The sequence below is a fragment of the Hemicordylus capensis genome, chromosome 12 (assembly GCF_027244095.1).
Source record: "Hemicordylus capensis ecotype Gifberg chromosome 12, rHemCap1.1.pri, whole genome shotgun sequence".
NCBI lineage: Eukaryota > Metazoa > Chordata > Lepidosauria > Squamata > Cordylidae > Hemicordylus > Hemicordylus capensis.
Genome location: NC_069668.1, coordinates 5,928,281 through 5,949,511, shown reverse-complemented (window position 1 = coordinate 5,949,511; position 21,231 = coordinate 5,928,281). Strand labels below are relative to the sequence as shown.

Here is a 21,231-nt window from a genome sequence, read left to right as displayed (position 1 = left end):
GGTAGTTGGGATGTTCTAGTGATACTTCAGCTTCCAGAGCAACTGTTGGCTGCGCTTAGCACAAAAGCTCCCTCTTGTCAACAAGGATCTCGGTGTTGGGCCCATCTGGACACGAGCCGTGGGGTCTACAGAAGCTGCTAAGTGCCCAGAACTAGAACAGTGCTTCTCTCTGCTTCTCCCTCAGTTTACCATTGCCTGTTGTCCAGCTCAGCAGAGCCCCTTTCTATTGTTGCATTCTATGCTCATACCATCTGTGCGCAGCGTATGCACATACAGTTATCCGCATGTTCTCTTGAACGCAGAGAGTTATTATACTTGCTCTCAGTATCCTCCATTTAAGGGGGCCTGTGTCCAGGTGCACTTTTTAAAATGAACACACGTGTACTCATGCACACACACACAAACGAGTACATGTGAACAGACAGCCAAACATGAGTTTGACCTAACAGCTGAAGAGGGCCGAGCCTAGAGGCAAAACAAGATCAAGGTGCCGAGGGCTGCGTGCATTCCGGAACATTCTGTAGAGCGGCCTCCTCTCGTACCGTGGATTGGAGTGGTGTGTGGTGCACAAATCCCCCAAAGGCGTTGGTCACCACTGCTAGACGCTGCCCGTGCTTGACGCTCCCTTCTGTTGTTTGGGTTTCTTGCAGTCCTGCAGGCTTGGCCAGCACCGGCCCATCTGTAAGCTGTTGCCTGACGGGATCATGCGAGTGGGGTCGGCGGCTTCGAGCCAACTCTCCGAGAAGTCCGTGGCCGAGTGGTTCTCGCAAGCCGCTCACGCCAACAACGAGTCATTTTCGAGACTCAAGCTGTATGCTCAAGTCTGCAGATACGATTTGGGTACAGTTCCCTCCTCTCTTTCCTAGAGCTGTCACTTGTGAGAATATGTAACGGCGGGCACTGGTGGGCTTGTCATGTCGATGTGTGGAAATGTGAGCTCGTCTACGGACTGGCTACTAGTCTGATGGCACGGGCCACCTCCAGCCTCAGAGACAGGATGCCTCTCAATCCCAGTTGCAGGGGAGCAGCAGCAGGAGAGAAGGCATGCCCTCACCTCTGGCCTCTGGCCTTCTCAGGGGCATCTGGTGGGCCACTGTGGGAAACAGGAGGCTGGACTAGATGGGCCACCTTGGCCCTGATCCAGCAGGGCTGTTCTTACATTCATATGTACTGGGCACTTTTGTTCTCTGAAAACATAAGGATTAACGTCTCCCTCTCTCCCTTCTTCTTTTCTGTTTCAAGGTCCTTACCTTGCTACGCAACCATTGGACAATACCTTGCTCTCTCAATCAAGCCTGGTTCCCCCCACAAGCCACTCTGCACCCAGCCAGCCTCAGGTTGCAGGCAACTCCACGCCTTCTTCCAACTCCTCCTCTGCCAGCAGCAACGCTGTGACCGTGAACTCAAGTGGTGCCATTGCCTCTGCCGCTACCACGGCCAACTCGACCCTGACCACGGCGGCCACCTCCTCCTCCTCCACTGTGGGCAGTGGGATGCCAGTGAACAAACCTCCTTTCCCCCCCTTCGGCGGCATGAGCACCACGATGGCTTCCACCCTTTCGGCACAGGCCATGGCGGTCCAGAATGGGCAGCAGCAACAGGCCACCGGGATATCTGGGGAAGCCCCCTCTGTCCTCTCCCAGCCACACCCAGAGGTTTCAGAGAGGTAATGCAGCAAAGATTCATCCAGCGGTAGCATTTTGCCTTCATAAACCAAATTGAGACTTTGAAAATGATCTATAATAAAGCCCCACTCCTATGCACCCCTCTCCCCTTCTGAATCATTTTGCCACTGCAGGATGGAAAGGTTTGTGTTGTGTTTTCTTCTCCCCCTCAAACATCACCCTCCAAAATACCCTCCATCCCCCAGTGTATCAGAATATTGCTGTTTCCCCTGCTTTTAGGGAGCCATTGGTATCCATATGACATCAGTCACTGTGATACCAATTCTCGCTCTCATCTCAAGTCTATTTGCATGGCTAGCAACCAACCGAACTCCAAACTAACAAAAAGGGCAAAGACTGCCATCTTTGATAGAGGTCGACTGGCTGATCGTGGACTGTAATAAATGAATGATGATAGGCGTTGAAGCAAATGGTCAATAATTTAATGGCATATGGGGTGAACGTCCACCAGCACCAATTTTTCAAACACGGCCCCATAAAACTTGGTTAACGTCTTGAGTAGGACCACTCTAGCTTGCATACTTTGAAAAAGAGACAGAGGTACCGTCTTAAAACTAAATTTTCTAGCCCACCTTTAGGACTTGGGTGCGTGTCTTGAAAACAACAATCTACTTCAGGAACCATTAAATCCATACGAAACCTTTTTTAAAGGTACCAGGTCAAATCCTAGACTCTTCCTTGTTTGATAACTGCCACCGAGAGTTAACCTACGCATAACAAAAAGACTTTGCCTGGCCCCAATTGAAATGTGAAATTACTGTAGAGCGGCTTGCCTCTGTTGGCCATATTACTCTGATGGGTTGTCCTTCAGTTGTGGTTTGTTCTCACTGTGTAGGAGGCTGTCGTCTCACGGGTTGTGTGCCTCACTTGCTCCACTCCAAAACTGTTTTGGGTCTGGGAAGAAGCCTGGTTCCTTGGTAGCACAGGTCACTGAAAGGTTTGCCCGCTTTCTCTTGTTCTGAATATTCACGTCCATATTCTGTTGTTAATCCAACATCCAGCTCGTAGCTTGATTAACAGAAAGGTCGAGAATGAAGCTGTCACATCCCCTAGCAGTCTGCCCCCTGGTGGGCAAGGCTGGCAAAGCTTGTGAGCCTGTTGTTGGGCAGGGTGAAAAGACGAAAGTTAGCCACAAAGCCAGGGATGCCTGCTCTAAGCTGGGTCTGTCTTCAATTGCAACTTTGATTCCCACCCCCACTGCTGTTTTCTGGGCGTTTTTGTGGGGCTTGTGAGATTGATGGCAAGTCCCAGCTCCTTTTCAAAGTCTGTCCCTGCAGAAAGGCAAAGCTGTGAAACGGCTGGTGAAAAAACAAAGTTTGACATATTTCCCTCTTGGAAGCAGGACTGTCTTGAGGAAGTGTTTTTCAAGCAGATAAACTTTCTGCTCATTTTGTTCAAGCCTTCTCCCCCCGCCACTCCCAAACACTATTACTGACACCCACCTGCTTGTTAACTGTTGAGTGCCTGAGCTCATGAACCTTCCATCCCATTGACTTGTAGATTTCCTGCATCTCATAATGGTTTGGTTTTGAATTTGCGTCTAGCACTATGGACCGTGATAAGGTGGGTGTCCCGACCGATGGCGACTCACATGCAATCACCTACCCGCCTGCCATTGTCGTCTACATCATCGACCCTTTCACATATGAGAAGAAAGAGGAGAGCAGCTCCTCCAATGTGTGGACCCTCGGCCTTCTCCGTTGTTTTTTAGAAATGATCCAAAATCTTCCGCCTCACATCAGGAACATTGTTTCTGTCCAGGTAATGTGGTGCGCCGATTATTGATTTAGATTTACAGTTACATCCGGCTTTTCCTCCGAGGAGCCCAGAGCGGTGTGTACAGTTATGTTGAACGCGGTCTTGTTTATCCTCACAGCAGCCCTGTGAGGTTGGCTAGGCTGAAAGAGAAGTGACTGTTGGCGCCGGGTTGCCCAGTGAGGGTCATGGCTGAATGGGGATTTGATCCAAATCCCTGTTTTGCTTGGGATTCAGGAGAGATTCCTGCCTGCAATCTTGGAGAAGCTGCTGCCAGTCTGTGAAGACAATACTGAGCTAGATAGGCCAATGGTCTGACTCAGTATATGGCAGCTTCCTATGTTCCTATGACTTCACTAGCAAGCCAGAGGTTGCCAGTTCAAATCCCCATTGGTATGTTTCCAAGACAATGGCGAAACACCTATATCAGACAGCAGTGATCTAGGAAGGTGCTGAATGGGATAATCGCAGACTGCGCGGGAGATGGTAATGGACAACCCCTCCTGTATTCAACCAAAGACAACCACAGGGCTTTGTGGACGCCAGGAGTCAACACCGACTCGACAGCACACTTTACCTTTTACCTTCCTGGTCCTAGTCCAACAGTCTAACCAGCCAGCTTCTTGTCCAAGGCGTTCGCACTGTAGTTCTTGGAGGCATTGCTACCCCTTGATGTCTGGGCTCATGAACTAGCCCTCCTTTCTAGTTCCAGGGTGGCAGTGAAGAAATCAAGTAAATAAATGCCTTAATATTGTAGCATTGCCTGATCACCAGAAACCATATGCTTGCCTGCAAAGCATCTTAAAATTCCCAGTATGTGAACTGACATAATAACAGTGTGGTAGCGTAAACGTACCCTGATTAACATGTTATGTTTCTCTCTCTCTCTTCCTCTCTCTCTGCTCATCTTAGCTTGTTCCTTGCCAATATCTGTTGCAACCTGTCAAGAACGAGGACAGGCAGATCTACACCCAACATCTAAAATCGCTGGCCTTCTCGGCTTTTACCCAGTGTCGGAGGCCGCTCCCAGCATCGACCAATGTGAAAACACTAACCGGGTTTGGGCCAGGCTTAGCCATGGAAATGGCTCTCAGAAGTCCGGATGTGAGTGTGGCAGAGCTGTAGAAGAAACAGGCTGTCGGGAGAGGGGTGTGTGAGTGTAGGGAGGTTTCTGAGGGATGCTGGCAGACTGCTGTAGATTGATCTCTGTGTATGTGTGTGTGTATGTATTGCAGAGACCAGAGTGTATTAAGCTGTACGCACCTCCTTTCATACTGGCTCCTGTCAAAGACAAGCAGACGGAGCTAGGAGAAACCTTTGGGGAAGCTGGCCAGAAGTACAACGTTCTTTTCGTGGGCTACTGTTTGTCTCACGATCAGAGGTGGCTTCTTGCCTCGTGCACGGATCTGTATGGAGAACTGCTGGAAACCTGCATAATCAACATTGACGTACCAAACAGGTAAGAAGGGCACCCTCGACCGACTCGCCAAAGGTTCTCGCGTCTGAAGGGCCTACGGAACCTTCCACCCTCTTGACCAGGGCTGCTCAACTTCGGCCCTCCTGGAGGTGTTGGCCTTCAGCTCTCATAATCCCTGGCTGTTGGCCACTGTGGCTGGGGATTGTGGGAGTTGTAGTCCAAGAAGAGCTGGGGGCCCAAAGTTAAGCAGGTCTCCCTGACTCTGGTTCTCAAAATAGCCACATGTAATGACGCTGTGATGATCTCGGGGAGAAGCTTCTGGGGAGGAGAGATGGTCTTGTGGTAGCAAGCATGAGTTGTCCCTTTAGCTAAGCAGGGTCCGCCCTGTTTGCATATGAACATAAGACCAGCCCTGCTGGACCAGGCCCAAGGCCCATCCAGTCCAGCATCCCATCTCGCATAGTGGCCCACCTGATGCCTCTGGAAGCCACAGGCAGAAGTTGAGGGCATGCCCTCCCTCCTGCTGTTACTCCCCTGCAACTGGTCCTCAGAGGCATCCTGCCTTTGAGGCTGGAGATGGCCTACAGCCTTCCAACTAGTAGCCGTTGATAGACCTCTCCATGAAGTTATCCAAATCTTTCTTAAAGCCATCCAGGTTGTTGACTGTCACCACATCTTGTGGCAGAGAATTCCACAAGTGGATTATACGTGGTTTAAAAAAAGTACTTCCGTTTGCTAGTCCTAGATTTCCCAGCAATCAATTTCAGGGGATGACCCCTGGCTCTAGTGTTATGTGAAAGGGAGAAGAATTTCTCTCTATCCACTTTCTCCACCTCATGCATGATTTTATAGACCTCTATAATGTCTCCCTTCAGTTGTCTTTTTTCTAAACTAAAAAGCCCCAGGTGTTGTAGCCTTGCCTCTTAAGGAAGGTGCTCCAGGCCTCTGATCATCTTGTTGCCCTCTTCTGCTCCTTTTCCAGTTCTGCAATGTCCTTTTTTAGCTGTGGTGAGCAGAATTGTACACAGTACTCCAAGTGTGGCTGCACCATCATTTTGTATAAGGGCATTATAATACTAGCCGTTTTATTTTCAGTCCCCTTACTAATGATCCCTAGAATGGGAGACTAGAAGTCTGAGTACTGTAAGGTATTCCCCTTAGGGGGATGGAGCCGCTCTGGGAAGAGCATCCAGGTTCCAAGTTCCCTCCCTGACAGCATCTCCAAGAGAGGGCTGAGAGAGACTCCTGCCTGCAACCTTGGAGAAGCCGCTGCCAGTCTGTGTAGACAATACTGAGCTAGATAGATCAAGGGTCTGACTCAGTATATGGCAGCTTCCTATGTTCTAACCCTTTAGGTGTGCATGGGACAGATTTATTCACTGACGAATCTTTCTTCCCATCAGGGCTCGTAGGAAAAAAGGCTCTGCTCGCCGTTTCGGCCTCCAGAAACTCTGGGAGTGGTGCTTGGGGCTCGTGCAGATGAGTTCGTTGCCATGGAGAGTCGTAATAGGACGTCTTGGAAGGATAGGCCACGGAGAACTGAAAGGTAATGTGGCAATCCAGGCAGAGTGGCTTAGTTTTATAGCCTCCAAAGATAAGTTCAGTCCCTAATTAAGGCAGTTAACATGACCGGAAGCTGGCAGCGGTGAATGTCTACTTAGCGGTAGTTGCTGGGTAGGAGGTCTTTTCCTCCTCCCCCACCCCTGCTAACTGAGCAAAGAGACCCCTTTTTAACGTGGTGATTCTCTTGTATTGAACAGGGGGAGAGCAACTGACCCTATCCAGCCCCAGCACAGCATCCCTCCAGTGGCTGTGGCTGGTATCTACCTTGTGTTTCTTTTTAGATTGTGAGCCCTTTGGGGACAGGGATCCATCTTATTAATTTATTATTGTTTTCTCTATGTAACCCTCTTTGGGAACTTAGCGTTATATAAATATTCATCATAGGAGTAAAAAACAGCAACTGAACCCTTGGACTCAGCTGCTGCTGAGCAGGGGATGCTTGCCGGGGCCTCCTAACTTGCACACGACCAGAAAACGGGAGCATGCCCAATTCCTGAAGCTGGGTCGGACCCTTGCCCTGCCCCGTTTCTGATTGCACGATCTGCCTTATTAAGTTTGGCTTAGGTGCTCTGCATGCCTTAATGTTTCCTCTTTCCTTGGGATGCAATACCTCAATGTGCATGCTGTATGTTGGTTACCGACAACACATGCTCAGTAACTGTGATGGCAGCATTGCTCCTGGATCATAGGGCGGTTCCTGAGGATCACGGATGCCTAGCTCCTGGAGAGAGTCCGTTGTGATGTGACTTCATTTTCGATGCCACTGTTCTGCGGAAAGTTCTCTGCGTGGCCTTTTTCTAGTGGTGGCTCAGAATCTAAGACATGATGTTCAAGGGAATAGGGAGGGGCAAGGAAGGAAAGCAAATCCAGGTCCTGACACTTTCAAAGCTGCTTAACAAGCGGATCGACTGGCCACGGCGGGAGACAGTCCCGGGAAGGGAGGAACCACCTGATGGCATGTGATCTTGGCTGAACCAATGGAAGAGGCCAGCCACTTACCTCTCGGCTGAAGTTGAGTGTTGCCATCTTTGTCGCAGAGAATGGAACGGAGCAAGTGTGAAATGGGACCAGTGTACACAGGTGCCCTGAGTCACACAGGCCTCCGTTTCAAGCACCATAGAAAGGGAAAGCGGCTGAGTCTTGGTGATTTTTAGTTGGCCATGGACCTTATTGAAGCCATTTCTTTTCCACCAGGCATTTGCCCTTTTAAAATCTTTATAAATAAATAAACAAACTCAGATGCTGTTCTTGCTTTGTACACCGCCTGAGCCTGTGGATTGGGTGGTGTATTACATCTCTTAATAAATAAATAAATTTTTATTTTATTTGCTGCTAACTTTTTATTATTTTATTATTTTTATTATTTTATAATAAAAAGTTGCTAAAAAGTTAAATAATAAAAAGCTAACTTTTAACTTATTTTCTTTGCTGCTTTTATTTCCCTGCTAACTTAGCAAAGAGGCGCCTTTTAACGTGGTGATTCTCTTTATTTAGCACGGGGAGAGCAACTGGCCCTCTCCACCCCTACCTAGCACAGGACCTCCAGTGACTGTTGCTGGTGTCTGTCTTGTGTTTCTTTTTAGATTGTGAGCCCTTTGGGGACAGGGATCCATTTTATTTCTTTATTATTTCTCTGTAAACCACCCTGAGCCATTTTTGGAAGGGCGGTATAGAAATCGAATGAATGAATGAATGAAATAAAATAAATAGATGGTCCCTCCCCGTGCCTTTCGGGCAATGGCATGTTTACAAGCATTTTGTCACATCAAGTGTTTAACACCTTACTCCACAGTGGTTGAGGAAACTGTATGCCAGGAAGCTTCTCTTACTCTGCCCCTTAAAAACCCGTTGTGATTGCTCTCAGGTGTATGAGTTTTGTTTTGTCCGAAGATACGAAATGACCTCCCAGGTAGCCAACCTCGGTGGCCTCTTTCTCTTCCAGACTGGAGCTGTTTGCTCAGTCGCCGGAACCTGCAGTCCCTTAGCAAGAGGCTGAAAGACATGTGCCGGATGTGTGGGATCTCCGCGGCGGATTCTCCCAGCATCCTGAGCGCGTGCTTAGTGGCCATGGAACCGCAAGGATCCTTTGTCATCATGCCAGGTACCGGAGAAACCCTGCTCGTGGTCAGTTGCTTCCCCACAGGGGAAATGGCAGACCCTGAGAAGGGACCTCTGTTTCGTCTCTCTCTCCTTTCAGATTCGGTATCTACCGGCTCCGTATTTGGGCGCAGCACCACCCTGAACATGCAGACGTCTCAGCTGAACACGCCGCAGGATACGTCCTGCACTCACATCCTTGTGTTTCCCACCTCTGCCTCTGTGCAAGTAGCCTCGTCAACTTACACCACTGAAACGGGCTTGGACCTGGCCTTTAATACAAACAATGGTTAGTGTGATGCATGCATGAGAGAGAAGTCAGTACCTTTTTTTATATTTATAAAATACTAGTGATTTGAGGCCTGTTAAATAACGGGCGCTAGTAGAGTTGTCTGCTCCAGGCCCCCCGCCGTCATTCCCCCTTCCGCCGCTGCCAGCCTCCATGCCGCAGCCGGTCGCCCCGGCCAGGCAAGGGCCCCAAAGTCTCCCCCCCACCCGGTTTTGGCGGGCCTTGGCGGCGGCTTCGCCACCACCACCTGGTGCTGCTGGTCGTGTCTCCCTCAGCGTGTTCTGGGCATGCGCTCCGTGCATGCCCAGAACAGCCAAGGGAGACACGGACGCAGACACCAGCCTTCTAAGGCACGGACGCACACCTAACCATCTTATTATAGAGGAGAGGCCTGGTTGGTATAAGACAGACTAGGTTTATAAATGTGTGTATGTGTATGTATGTATGTATATATATATTACACACACACACACACACACCTAGTCTGTCATACCAACCAGGCCTGTTCCACGTAGGCCCCCCCCCCCCCCGCTGTTTTTGGACTACAACTCCCATAATCCCCAGCCAGAGTGGCCCATAGTCAGGGATTATGGGAGTTGTAGGACAGCATCTGCAGGGGGGCCAAAGATGAGCAGCCCTCGCCTGTTGGTTCAACGGTGGAACAAGGTCACCCCTAGCAAAGGTATTGGTTGCTTCATATTTGGGGGTCTGCATATCCCCAGATGGGCAGAAGTACATTAGTTTGTACATTTAAAAGGGGGGGGGTTGAAGCATCCCACCAGGGCTGAGCATGCTCAGTGGCCTTGGGAAGCCATGGAATGTTGAGGGTGTCCGGGCATCCTAGCTGGGAGGGGCTCTCTGCAAGAAATCCAAACCTCCAGCACCCCCAAGGGATGGCTGTTCCGGTCTCTGCTTGAAGACTTGAAGGTGAGAAAGAGAGGGTCCCCTTGCTCCCTGGTAATGGGTTCTGTTGTTGAACTGTTGGATTTTACAAGCTGCCCTTCAGTAATGAGGCTTTTGGGCGGTACGCAGTTTTAAAAGCAAGCAGGATGCAGTTCAATCGAACGACCATGGCACAAAAAGGCTTTTTAAAAATTAATTAATATATCTGCTCCAGTCTCCCTGGCAGGTGGCAGGCCAGTCTCTGCACGGGAACCTCCCGTGAAGGACAGCCCACCACTGCACAGGCAGGCAGTTGAGCAGCCAAAGGGCATCAGAGTTGGCACCAGGCAAGCTTCTCGGTGGAACTCGTGGGGGCACTATGACAGAGAGGGCTCTTGCCCCACTCACCCTGTGGTAGGAGGCGGGCCTGGAGTCTGGCTGGCTGGCTCAGCTGGCCACTGCGACTCACTAGCTGCAAGGCCTTCATTTTTGGGTGCCCGCTGGGCTAACTGCTTTCGCGGTGGTTGTTCTTTTCAAGATGGAGGCGATGGAATGGGCATCTTTGACTTGCTGGACACTGCAGACGACCTCGACCCTGATATCATAAATATCCTCCCTGCGTCCCCTACGGGGTCCCCTGTCCACTCACCGAGTTCCCACTTCACCCACGGAGGCGACATGGGCAAGGTAAGTCCCCTCCCAACGAAAGAGCCCTGCCTGTGGCGGACTGGACGGCCAGCGCCCTCAAATACCCCCCACATTTTCAACCCTGCTGTGATGGATGCTTTGCGGTTGGCGTGTGTGTATGTGTGTGTGTGTGGGGGGCGGTAGTAGACGCAAAGACAGTGGGAGTGAGCGCTGGTTTGTCCAGTGGGCTTTCCCCCACACCCACCCTGCTCTCGATCGCACAGGGTCAAGGCACTGACCGGCTGCTTTCGACGGAGTCCCACGACGAAGTCACCAACATCCTACAGCAGCCCCTGGCGCTGGGCTACTTCGTGTCAACTGCCAAAGCAGGTCCGTTGCCTGACTGGTTCTGGTCGGCGTGTCCTCAAGCACAAAACCAGTGTCCCCTGTTTCTTAAGGTGAGGAGGAACCTCTGGAGTGTGGGCAGGCGGCTTATTGCTTTTAGGGGGTGGGGGTGTTGGTGCTGGTCTCCCCTTCATGCCAGTGCAACCCAGGGAAGCCTCCCCTTCATTCCCACTCCGAGAGAGGGATGTGAGAGAGCAGGCGGGTGACGGGCCCCAAGGGTGGAATGGAGGTGAACTCTAGAAGAGCCCGGAGACTTCCTGTTTCAAAGACCGACCGGGAGCTGCAAACAGGCCGTGGTCCGGAAGCGAGGGGGCCCAAAGGAGGAGAAGTCCTTCAGCCTTGCTGCCTTCCTGCTGCCCTCTTCTCAAGACTGGTGGAGAGCCAGTTTGGCAGTAGCGCGCATAAATGGTCCCCTTGGCTAAGCCGGTTTTGCCTTGGTTTGCATCTTGCTGTGGCGCGATGCGTGAGCACTGTCTGCTGTGAGATCTTCACCTATGAGGAGGGGTCCATAGCTCAGAGGTAGAGCCCTTGCTTTGCATGCAGAAGGGCCCAGGTTCAGTCCCTGGCAGCATCTCCAGGTGGGCCGGGGGAGTGGGGGAGCTCCTGCCCGTATCCTTGGGGTGCCATGTCCAGGCGGTCCTGAGCTTGATGGGCCAAGTGTCTGACTCAGTAGAAGGCACCTCGCTGTGTTCCTTGGAGAACCAAGTCTCTTTCCACATACCCTTGGGATATTTCTGCCCCACCCTGCAAGGGCTACTTCTCTAGATCGACAGCGATGGCTGCTTGGCTTACTTCATACTCCTTGTTCCTTGGGTAATCCCCCCCCCCATCCTTTTGCAGCAGTTCTGGCTCCAAAGCCAACCATGGGCTACACTGGTGGTGGTGGGGTGGGATGCCTACATCTGCTTCTCAGCCAGCACTCACGGCAGCTTTTGGCTCCTTGCAGGCATCTTTGCACCTCCACGTGCCTTCAGTGCAGTCCGATGAGCTACTTCACAGTAAACACTCCCACCCTCTTGACTCGAATCAGACTTCCGACGTCCTCAGGTACCTCCTCTCCCCCCCGCAGCTCGGCTGGCTTTTCCTTCTTGACAGGCGGCCCGGTGCTCTGGTCGCAGCTCCTCTGTGCTGTGGCCTTCAGAGCACTCCGCGGAGATCGCTGGCGTTGCTGGCCGCCCCAAAGCGCAGGACAGGAGGGGCACATTCTGGACGGTGGGGGTGGGGGGAGAAACGGAGGGTTCCGGGAATGGCTGGTGGCTTTAAAGAAGCCGCTCTTAAACAGCCTTGATGGGACCCCCAGGGTGTTTGTGGGCAAAGCAAGACTTGAATTGGGAACTCGCACAGATTGAACGGATGAAAATGCTGCCTTCGTTGCACTTCTCTCTTCGCTTGGTTACGGCACAGTAACCCCGTGCCCCAGGCCCTAAACAGCCTACTTCCAGCAAGGTGCCTGCATCCAGGGCTAGCATCTTGGGTGGGTTAGCTTGGGCCTTGGTTCAGAATTCCACACCCATCAGGGGGCCCACCTGGCTGTTCCCTAAAGCTCCGCAGTGCCCACCTGTTTCGGGGGCCAGCAGTGATGTGGGCGGTGTGCCAAGGGTTCCCACAAGTGCAGGTCATATGCCTTCAGACTACAGCCCTAGTACTAGCCACGAACATAAGAACAGCCCTGCTGGATCAGGCCCAAGGAGGCCCATCTTGTCCAGCATCCTGTTTCACACAGTGGCCCACCAGATGCCCCTGAGAAGCTCACAGGCAGGAGCTGAAAGGGTCAGGCCCTCTCTCCTGCTGTGACTCCCCTGCAACTGGGAATCAGAGGCATCCTGCCTCTGAGGCTGGAGGTGGTCCACAGCCCTCCGACTGGTAGCCATTGATAGACCTCTCCACCATGAAGTTACCCAAACCCCTCTTAAAGCCGTCCAGGTTGAAGCTGGATTGGTTGAAGCTGGATGGTTGAAGCTGGATGGTTGAAGCTGAAGTTACACTTAACTCTGAACTCTTTAACTGAAATGGGATGGGGCAGGTGGGGGGGGAATGATTTATAAATATGCCTTCAGTCGCTGCAGATTAGTAGAAGCAAAAGAAGAAGGTTCTGCCGCCATTTTATTTGGGAGCAAAAGTCTCTCTGTTTGGCTGCCATAGGAGGTTGGAGAATAAATTGGGCCAGGGCAGCTGTGGAAAAGGTGCTAGTCTGAAGAATCCAAGATGGGTGCCAAGAAACAGTTGCTTTTGCTGGGCCACAAATGCCAAAGCAGTAAAATGTACCAAACCATGGAATCTTGTTAAGCCAAACATTCATGGTGCCTGCCACTAGATAGTCATTTTTAACTTGTGGAATCACACAGCCATTGAACACGCAGTAATCTTGAATTTTTGAAACTAGATAATTGTAAAAGATTAGGGCTGAACATTGTATTCAACAATTGTATTTATTGGCCAATATCCAATATAAATGTATAAATTGCATATGTATACAAATAGTAAGCCCAAATAGTAACTTACAAGAACTCCACACAGATACTAAAGTTTCCCACATCTTGATGCATATAAAATATTCTTAAAGAGCTTAATAATCTTGATATTCAGAAAACTATCCCAGCCTTAAAGTAAAGTTGTGCTGTCAAGTCGGTGTCGACTCCTGGCTCCCACAGAACCCTGTGGTTGTCTTTGGTAGAATACAGGAGGGGTTGACCCTTGCCTCCTCCCGCGCAGTATGAGATGATGATGCCTTTCAGCATCTTCCTATATAACTTTTTCCTGATATAGGTGTTTCTGTACTCTGGGAAACATACCAGTGGGGATTCGAACCGACAACCTCTTGCTCCCTAGGCAAGTTATTTCTCCACTGCGTCATTAGGTGGCTTATCCCCGGCTTACCAACATAAAAAACATATAACAATGTCCTTGGTATTACAAAGCCTGAGGACTTTCTAATACCAAGGATATTGTTAATGGTTTTTTATGAGATCCAATCGAAATGCGACTGACTTGCACTGGAAATTGGAAGAATCAAGGATAATACAAATGAGTTTCGACTGTATAGCAAATCCTTGAGTCTTCCATATAGTCGAAATTCATTTGTGCTATCCTTGATTCTTCCAATTTCCAGTGCACGTCAGCTGCATTTCGATTAGATCTCGTCTTCAGTGGCTTTCCTAGATCACATTCATATAGAGGAGAACACGATGCCAGTTTCCAACACAGAAAGGTTTCTGTAGTGCCAATCAGTAAGCCCCTTCTTCCTATTGCTTCTATAGACAGCTAGTATAGAACAGTATATCAAGTGGCTTGTAGTTCTGTTCTTGAATTTTGGGCTTAGCAAGTTTCCCTGGCACTTTTGGACAGAGGCACTGAAGTCCAGGGCCTCCACACCCACTGGGGACCCCCAAATCATCTTTAGTCTGTCCTGGGTGGTGTAGTGTGTGCCCTCAAGAACTCCAGGCTCCAACATGATCCAGGTGCACCTCTGCTTTTGGACTGGATCTCCCTGGACCACCAACTTGTTCTCTACCCTTTTAAGCTGCTGAAACAGCGTCTTTTTTGGGTCTCCGCTGAATGGCGACAGAACCTTAGTTTTGCTTCTGCAAAGTCTCTATTAACTAACTTCTGGGTGGCGATGCTTCGGTTTCTCTCCCCCCCCCCCCCCCCGTTCCCAGGTTTGTGTTGGAACAGTACAACGCCCTCTCCTGGCTAACCTGCGACCCTGCAACCCAGGACCGACGGTCGTGTCTCCCCGTTCACTTTGTGGTGCTGAATCAGTTGTATAACTTTATCATGAATATGCTGTGATCTTTATCTCAACTGGGCAGAAAGAAGGAAGTTAAAAAACAAAACAAAGGGAAAAGAAGACTTCACTGCAGGACTAAGTTAACTCTTCTCCGTACAAATCGTTTTGTGATGTGGGGGGGCGGGGGGCAGGAATATCCATTCTTGGCTACTTCCAGAAAAATTTTTGGTCTTGACTTGTGGTGGGAGGCACATAACCTTACTGTTCAAACCCACCTCCCTTTTTATGTTCGTGTATTGCCTATACCGGACTGATTCGAGTGTTGAATCGGATCGATCCGTCAAAATGTATTATATCTTTTTAGTAGCGGAGTAAGTTTCTTCCCCTCCCCTCCCCCCATCACAGTATTTGTGAAGAGTATATGAGCCATAGGCCCCACCCCTCTTGAATGGATATTTTAAGCAGAACAAGCATGGAGACAGTAAGACAGATGAGGGCGGGGAAAAGCAGATGTCCATCAAACGCTTTTGGAACACTGCAGTGTTCTTGTATTGGATTACAGTACCTAGTATTCAACAACAACAAAAATGCTTGCATCTCTTATTTATTGTAAGTTTTTAAATGTATAAATTGTCTTATATTTCTTAACCACTTTTATAAAAAAAAAAAAAATTCCTAGAAGGTTTATACTGCCTTCTTGCTTTAAAGCAATTGGTCTAAAAATATATATGTAATCGTCTTAATTGAAAGTTTCAGTAGGTTGCTTTTAGAATATTATTTTTTGGTAAGGGGATGGGGTGGAACAGTACAATTTGTATTTGGTCTTGATGTACAGTTTAATGGGGCATCTGGGTGGGGTGGGATAAATGTCCATACCATTGTGTGTGGGAGATTTACAGCTAAGCTGTAGTTGCAGATTATATGTGTACAGTAATGAAGTTCACTGTGTTTATATAAAATTGAAGAAAAATGAAAAAGGTACCAGGTCTTAACAGCAATTTTCTATCACACCTTTGCAGAGTTAACATAATGGCAATATATTAACAGGCAATATTGTAGGTGGTTTTAACTTGTAGTGAGGATTTTTTAAAAAGGAAAAAAATAAGAATTTTTTTTAAAAAAAATTTTGTTCAGGCCCAAGACGTAGCCGTTCAGGCCTCATCCCTGGTTTCCCCCCCACCCACCCCAAGTAAAGGAGGGCTGTGCTTACTTAAAGTACCTTCAGTCCTCTGTGTGCGCATGTCTGTTAGCAGCATTGGTGTTGCTCATTGAAATGGTGGCACTACTTTCTAAAAATAAAAATCCCCCTTCCCTTGAATAAATTATATCATTTTTCATCGTCAAGTATATTTTTGTGTTCCTCTTTTAAGGATCTGAAGGAGCTTCTTGGCATGTGAATTTGGAATTAGCAGGGAAATCTTACCCACTCCTATCCCAAATGCCCCATTTCGAGGCTGAAACCGTAGCCTTAAGAGTGGACAAACACTTCAAGGAAAACTCAGACAGTTCTGAAGGACCGGGGCAAGCATGAATGGAAATATGCTGTAAATTAGTTTCTCAGTGAATGTTGGTTTCTGGGGGGCTTGATGCTACTAATGAAAGAACCATCTTTTTCCTTTTGCTTCTCTCCCCGCTACACCCCCCCCCGGTCCCTCCAAGCCTCTTGTGTTAAATCTCTGACAAATGGTTCAAGCTATCAGCTTGTATCTTTTAAAGAAAAGTCCATGTTCCAGCATGGCAAAACATCAAGGAGAGGGGATGAAAGTACATTGGGCGTGGCAGGAAACGGTTCTCCCGACTTCCTTCAATTAACCCTTTCCTCGCCAATGCCAAATTTGAGATGCTTCTCTGCCTCCCCATAGCAACCATTTCCCCCACCCCCGCACATGTGTGTGCTGTTAAAACTCCTGAATTGTTCCACAAGGCTGGGTAGAGGCTTCCTGCTGTCTGGTCCATCCTGGGGCTGTGTTGACATTTGCACGTGACAGTTCAGCTATGGTGCTAAGTGTGCTCATGGGATGCATTGCACCAGGATGAACCACATGACTGGAAGCTGTCCCTATGTGCACCCGTGCCACTCAAGGGAGCCTTAGACAAGTGGGCTGTGTCACCATGAACCTGTTAAGCCTCAGCTTAGTTACATCCTTTGCGGGGTTTAGGGTATCCTGGATTGCTAGCTTGTTAAGGAAGCTTCGTGAAGAGGGAGAGATCACACAGGTTGTGGGGTGGCCTTGTTTGCTGGATTTTGCACCCCAGGTAGTCAGAACCCCCTTGGTCAAAACCCCTCTGTAGTTTTTCAACAGGTCCCAACATTACAAGTATTCGCACAGCCTGAATTTCAGCATCTTTTCTGAAGTCCTGTTCCAGACAGAGTATTAACCCAGAAGGCACTGCTTTGCCTGTGAGCAGACATACCTTGGACTTGTCTGATCACCCTCGCCAATGTACTTCCCAATCAACATATGACTAGCAGTTGTCCTCGGTGTGCAGTTTGATTGGGATTTCCAGTTTCTCCTTTTTTAAAAAAACAAATCCAAAGGTGAATTGGAGAGCCACATATTTTGATATTGTTACAAGATGGGTGTGTCTGGAGTGATGCACTAGTGCAATTAATGCAGTAATAAAGCAGCGCATCTTTTGAACTGGGTGAAATTTACTAAGCACAACATGCTTCTTAAATGCAGGCTTTGTATTTTTAACAAGTCGGCCTAACCCAATGCATTTTTGAAGGCCTTGAGTTACTAGGGTTGCTATTTGCACTTCTGCTGTCTATTGCATTTCATTCCGAGTGTGTTGTGTGCTGTGTTGGGTATTGGGTGTCTGTTGATGGCAGCTACTTTTTCCGATGCTCTAGTCAGGGATTCTCAATGTTGGGTCCCCAGATGTTATTGGACATCAACTCCCACAAAGGCCGCTGGGGATTATGGGAGTTGAAGTCCAGTAACATCTGGGGACCCAACGTTGAGAATCCATGTTCTGGGTTGCCTGCCACCCTAAATGGCTGCAAAACACTGTGTGCCTGTCTTACATAATTGGACAGTGCCAGTTTTTAAACACTTAAAAGTCCTTTTGGATTTCAGTGGGAGATCTTTGAGCATGTGCTTCAACTCTCCCGTTTTTGAAATCCAGGACATGTGTTACATTTGGATGGATGGTGCTTCTAATCCTGATGCACCAATTGTGTTTGTGCAAATTGAGCACAGGTGGTCCCCTGCTGATTCAAGTAAGTCTGGTGCTGGGAGGGGCTTGTCGGGATCTGTGTGCAGCAGGATTGTGGGTAGACGTTCTCCGTGCTTTTGGTTCCCGGTAGCATGCGTCAACCCCACTCCACCCCACCCCACCTAGACTGCTTGAGGGGTCTGTGTGCGTACCCCGTTTGCAGTGCCCGACACAGACGTCTCGGTTGCTTTGTTAGGTTTACCGCTGGGGTGTTAACATGCAAAGCAGTAAACAGCAGAAGTGCCGAAGAACCTTCATATATGATCACCCCTAATTTGGCTCTGAGGCTGTTCAGAGTAAGACCTCCCTTTACCTGATGCTTGTCTCCGATAGATAAGATTGCAGCTTGCCACACCTTCCTGAGATCTAGAACACATTGACTGATACTGGGACATGAATCTGTGCTGAGGTGTATACAGCCATATTAGAGAAGAACAATACTCATTTGGGGGTAATAAATCTCAAACTGAAATGTAGAAAAGATTGGCTGGGGTGTATATAAGTAAACATTTTCCCTCTGTTCAGATGCGAGGTATTCTCCCCCCCCCCATCTCACTTGACATTTTGTTTGCAGTGTTATACAGTGGAATTGCTCAGCTGAAGAAAGACGATGCCTTAAATTTGTCATTAAGCTTACATGGCAGTTCAGTGAGCATAGAAAGTAGCTGTGGCTTCAGCGTTCTTATCCCGGGTGAAGTGTGACTTTTAAAAACCACTGATTTCCAGTGACTTGTGTCGCACTGTGGACGTGTCAGGGGCTTACGAAACTTAGTATTATATACAAAGTATATAACAATATATACTTTGTGTTTGTACTTCATCTGCTTTGGTAATGTGTTTTAATATCATGGGATTGTTTTGAAACAATTTGCATATGTGTTTGATGAAGCTTCTTTTATCTGACAACAATATCAAAATATGTTGCAATATTTGAAAAGCACGGATTCTATCCTGTTGAGAATGCTGTTGCTTACTACACACCAGTCTCTTGGCCCAGCTTATTCTGTTAATATTGAAGTATGTTGCATAAGACACTGCTTTGAGCTGGCTTTTCCTCTTGACAGTTGGATTTCTCAAGAGAATTTCTGGAATTGGCCATTCTGACATTATTTCCCCAATATAGCAAAATTCATATTGGAGATTGTTTTCATCTTAGTGACATGAAGATCTTGAATAATGAACGGAAAATCCCATATCTGCGTCAGTTTCCAATGGAGTCAAATTTTGCTTAAAACTGGATGGAGGACCTAAAGTGTAATTCTCAAATCACACTTTTAGGAAGGCTGTTAATGTACAGTAATACCGCAACCCACCCACCCCCCAACTGGATCTGAAAGTCTTGGAAAAGCTAACTTGGAATTTGAGAGCAAAATTGTGGCATAATTACTGGACATGTCTGCTACATAAATGTTCTTTTTTTTGCAGGGGGGGAGACAGCTGGGTCACTTAAAAGGGAGGGGGGAGACTTTAGGTTTGTCTTCAGCTGTGAGATTTAATGGTCCAAGTCTCTCTTTATTTAACATTATGATAAATGGGGGGGGGGAAGGAACAAACACTATTGCTGCGGAATGCCATAAACACTGAGTTGTACAAATTGTGATCGAGGAAATGGAAAAGGTTTATACTTTTAAAAAAAAAATTCAAATGGAATAAATTATTCATGAAGCCTTCCTTTGTTGTCGTGCCTTTGTGTCTCAACTTCTCTTCACGGACGTCTATTTCTGATCATAGATTAAGACAAAACCCAAAGACTTAATATATTAGGCCTAGTAGCCCGTTGGTATGATTCTCTGAACTGGTATCCTGATGCCAAACACAGCTCACATGAGACGAACATATGCTGACACGTTCTATGGTATTCAGATGACCAAACAGGCAGGAAGGTGGGGAGATGGGACTTAATATACTAGTGGGCTAATTTTTAATACTCCCTGTTTTTATACCGCCCCCCAAGGAGCTCAGGGTACACGGTTCTCTTTTCCACTCCTGACAACACGTTAGGTTGAGAGTTGTCAGCTAACAGAAGCTTTGAGCTTCATAGCAGAGTTGGGGGTTTGAGCCAGGATCTCCCTGGTTACTTAAGAACAGCCCTGCTGGATCAGGCCCAAGGTGGCCTATCTCGTCCAGCATCCTGTTTCACATAGTGGCCCACCAGATGCCTCTGAGAAGCCCACAGGCAAGAGGTGGGTTGCTGTTGCTCCCCTGCAACTGGTGTTGAGAGGCATTGTGCCATCACACAACCAAAAACAAAATGGCCACTGGGCATGCTCAAATGGCCTCTGTGGCCCTAGGGCATGCCATGCCTCACAGAGGCCATTTGAGCATGCACAGTGGCCATTTTGTTTTCAGCGGCCATTTTTTAAAAAAATTATTTTTAAAAATGACCACGCACATGCTCAAATGGTACCTGTGAGGCCCTAGTGGCCAGTGGGAGGAGGGGGAAACTTTGCAGACCCCCCCCACAGCCTTTAAGAAGTCCCCCGAAGGGGCTACGTGTGATTTTTTTAAAAAAAATATAATATGTCACTGTACACATATTCAGATTGGCACTATGTACAGAGAATCAGGGCTTGTGAATACTGAGCTGAAGTTTATGAGCTAAGATTGTATCCATTTGCTCTTACTTTGCTTCTTGTGATAAGTGAGTTAAATGTGATGTCTTAATAATATGGCTATTAATGGTGAGTTTGTCTTTGAATCAATGTGAAATCCATAGTATTAAGGCCCACTGGGAGTTTCTTGCTCTTTCTCTCATTTTTACTGTCTTTCTGAAATACTAGAATATATTCCAAGCAGTGACACAGTTTACTCTGCATATCCTTTAATTATTTTCAGAGTATCTGAAGTATGTGAACTGCCCTGAGCTGTATCAGAAGAGCGGTATATAAATTTAATTAATAAATAAATCTGGGAAAAGTCAAATTCTCCATTTATTTTTAAAACTTATGTAATCGTGATGCTACAATGCATAGCAGAGAATTAGACAGGCACTTCTTTTAGTTTTTCCAGGTACACCTCTGCATAATATTTGGGGATTTCATGAGCCCCAGCATAATGAAATTTGTAGTTTTCCAGCATTTTCTTGGTCTGGCTATGTCCACTGCTAAATAGTTTTTGAAATATTAAAAGATTAACAAGCTTGACTTGTATTTTTCAGCTGACATTAAGGTAAAGTTATCTGAAAGATGGGTGTCAGATGTTTGGACAGGGGGTGCAATTTCAGTGCTTGCCCTAGGCACTATTTTCCCTAGATATGCCTCTGCTTGGAACTCAGGATGGCTTGAATGGCATTTTCAAGGGATGGAGCGTGAAGCTAGGTAGAAGACTTAGCTATGTGAAGTAGCGATCTTTCTATTTAGCTGGGGCAGAGCAACTGTCCCTATTTAACCCCAGCACATCGCTCCAGTGGCTGCTGTTGATGTGTAACTTCTGTTTTTGTTTTGTGTATTAGACTGTGAGCCCACTTGGGACAGGGATATTGTTATTCCCCTCTCTGTGTAAAACCACTTAAGAGTACCTTTTTAGCTGGAAATTGGTTAGGGTTTAGTTACCAATAAACTTTTAT

At 47.9% G+C, this 21,231-nt stretch overlaps 1 protein-coding gene across 6 annotated transcripts in view; it reads left to right on the top strand.

Annotated features, from left to right (window-relative positions):
* The window catches only part of MED13 (mediator complex subunit 13), a 127,537-nt gene extending 108,201 nt beyond the window's left edge, over window positions 1–19,336 (top strand). For all 6 annotated transcript variants that reach the window (XM_053275157.1, XM_053275155.1, XM_053275156.1 and 3 more), the window contains 12 exons: window positions 651–840; window positions 1,243–1,666; window positions 3,230–3,446; window positions 4,353–4,544; window positions 4,676–4,899; window positions 6,261–6,403; window positions 8,363–8,521; window positions 8,618–8,806; window positions 10,227–10,375; window positions 10,600–10,773; window positions 11,667–11,767; window positions 14,377–19,336. In XM_053275157.1, the coding sequence (XP_053131132.1) occupies window positions 651–840; window positions 1,243–1,666; window positions 3,230–3,446; window positions 4,353–4,544; window positions 4,676–4,899; window positions 6,261–6,403; window positions 8,363–8,521; window positions 8,618–8,806; window positions 10,227–10,375; window positions 10,600–10,773; window positions 11,667–11,767; window positions 14,377–14,509 (2,295 nt within the window). In that variant the 3' untranslated portion in view covers window positions 14,510–19,336. The remainder of the gene's footprint in view (window positions 1–650; window positions 841–1,242; window positions 1,667–3,229; window positions 3,447–4,352; window positions 4,545–4,675; window positions 4,900–6,260; window positions 6,404–8,362; window positions 8,522–8,617; window positions 8,807–10,226; window positions 10,376–10,599; window positions 10,774–11,666; window positions 11,768–14,376) is intronic.
* Window positions 19,337–21,231: the final 1,895 nt, after the last annotated feature.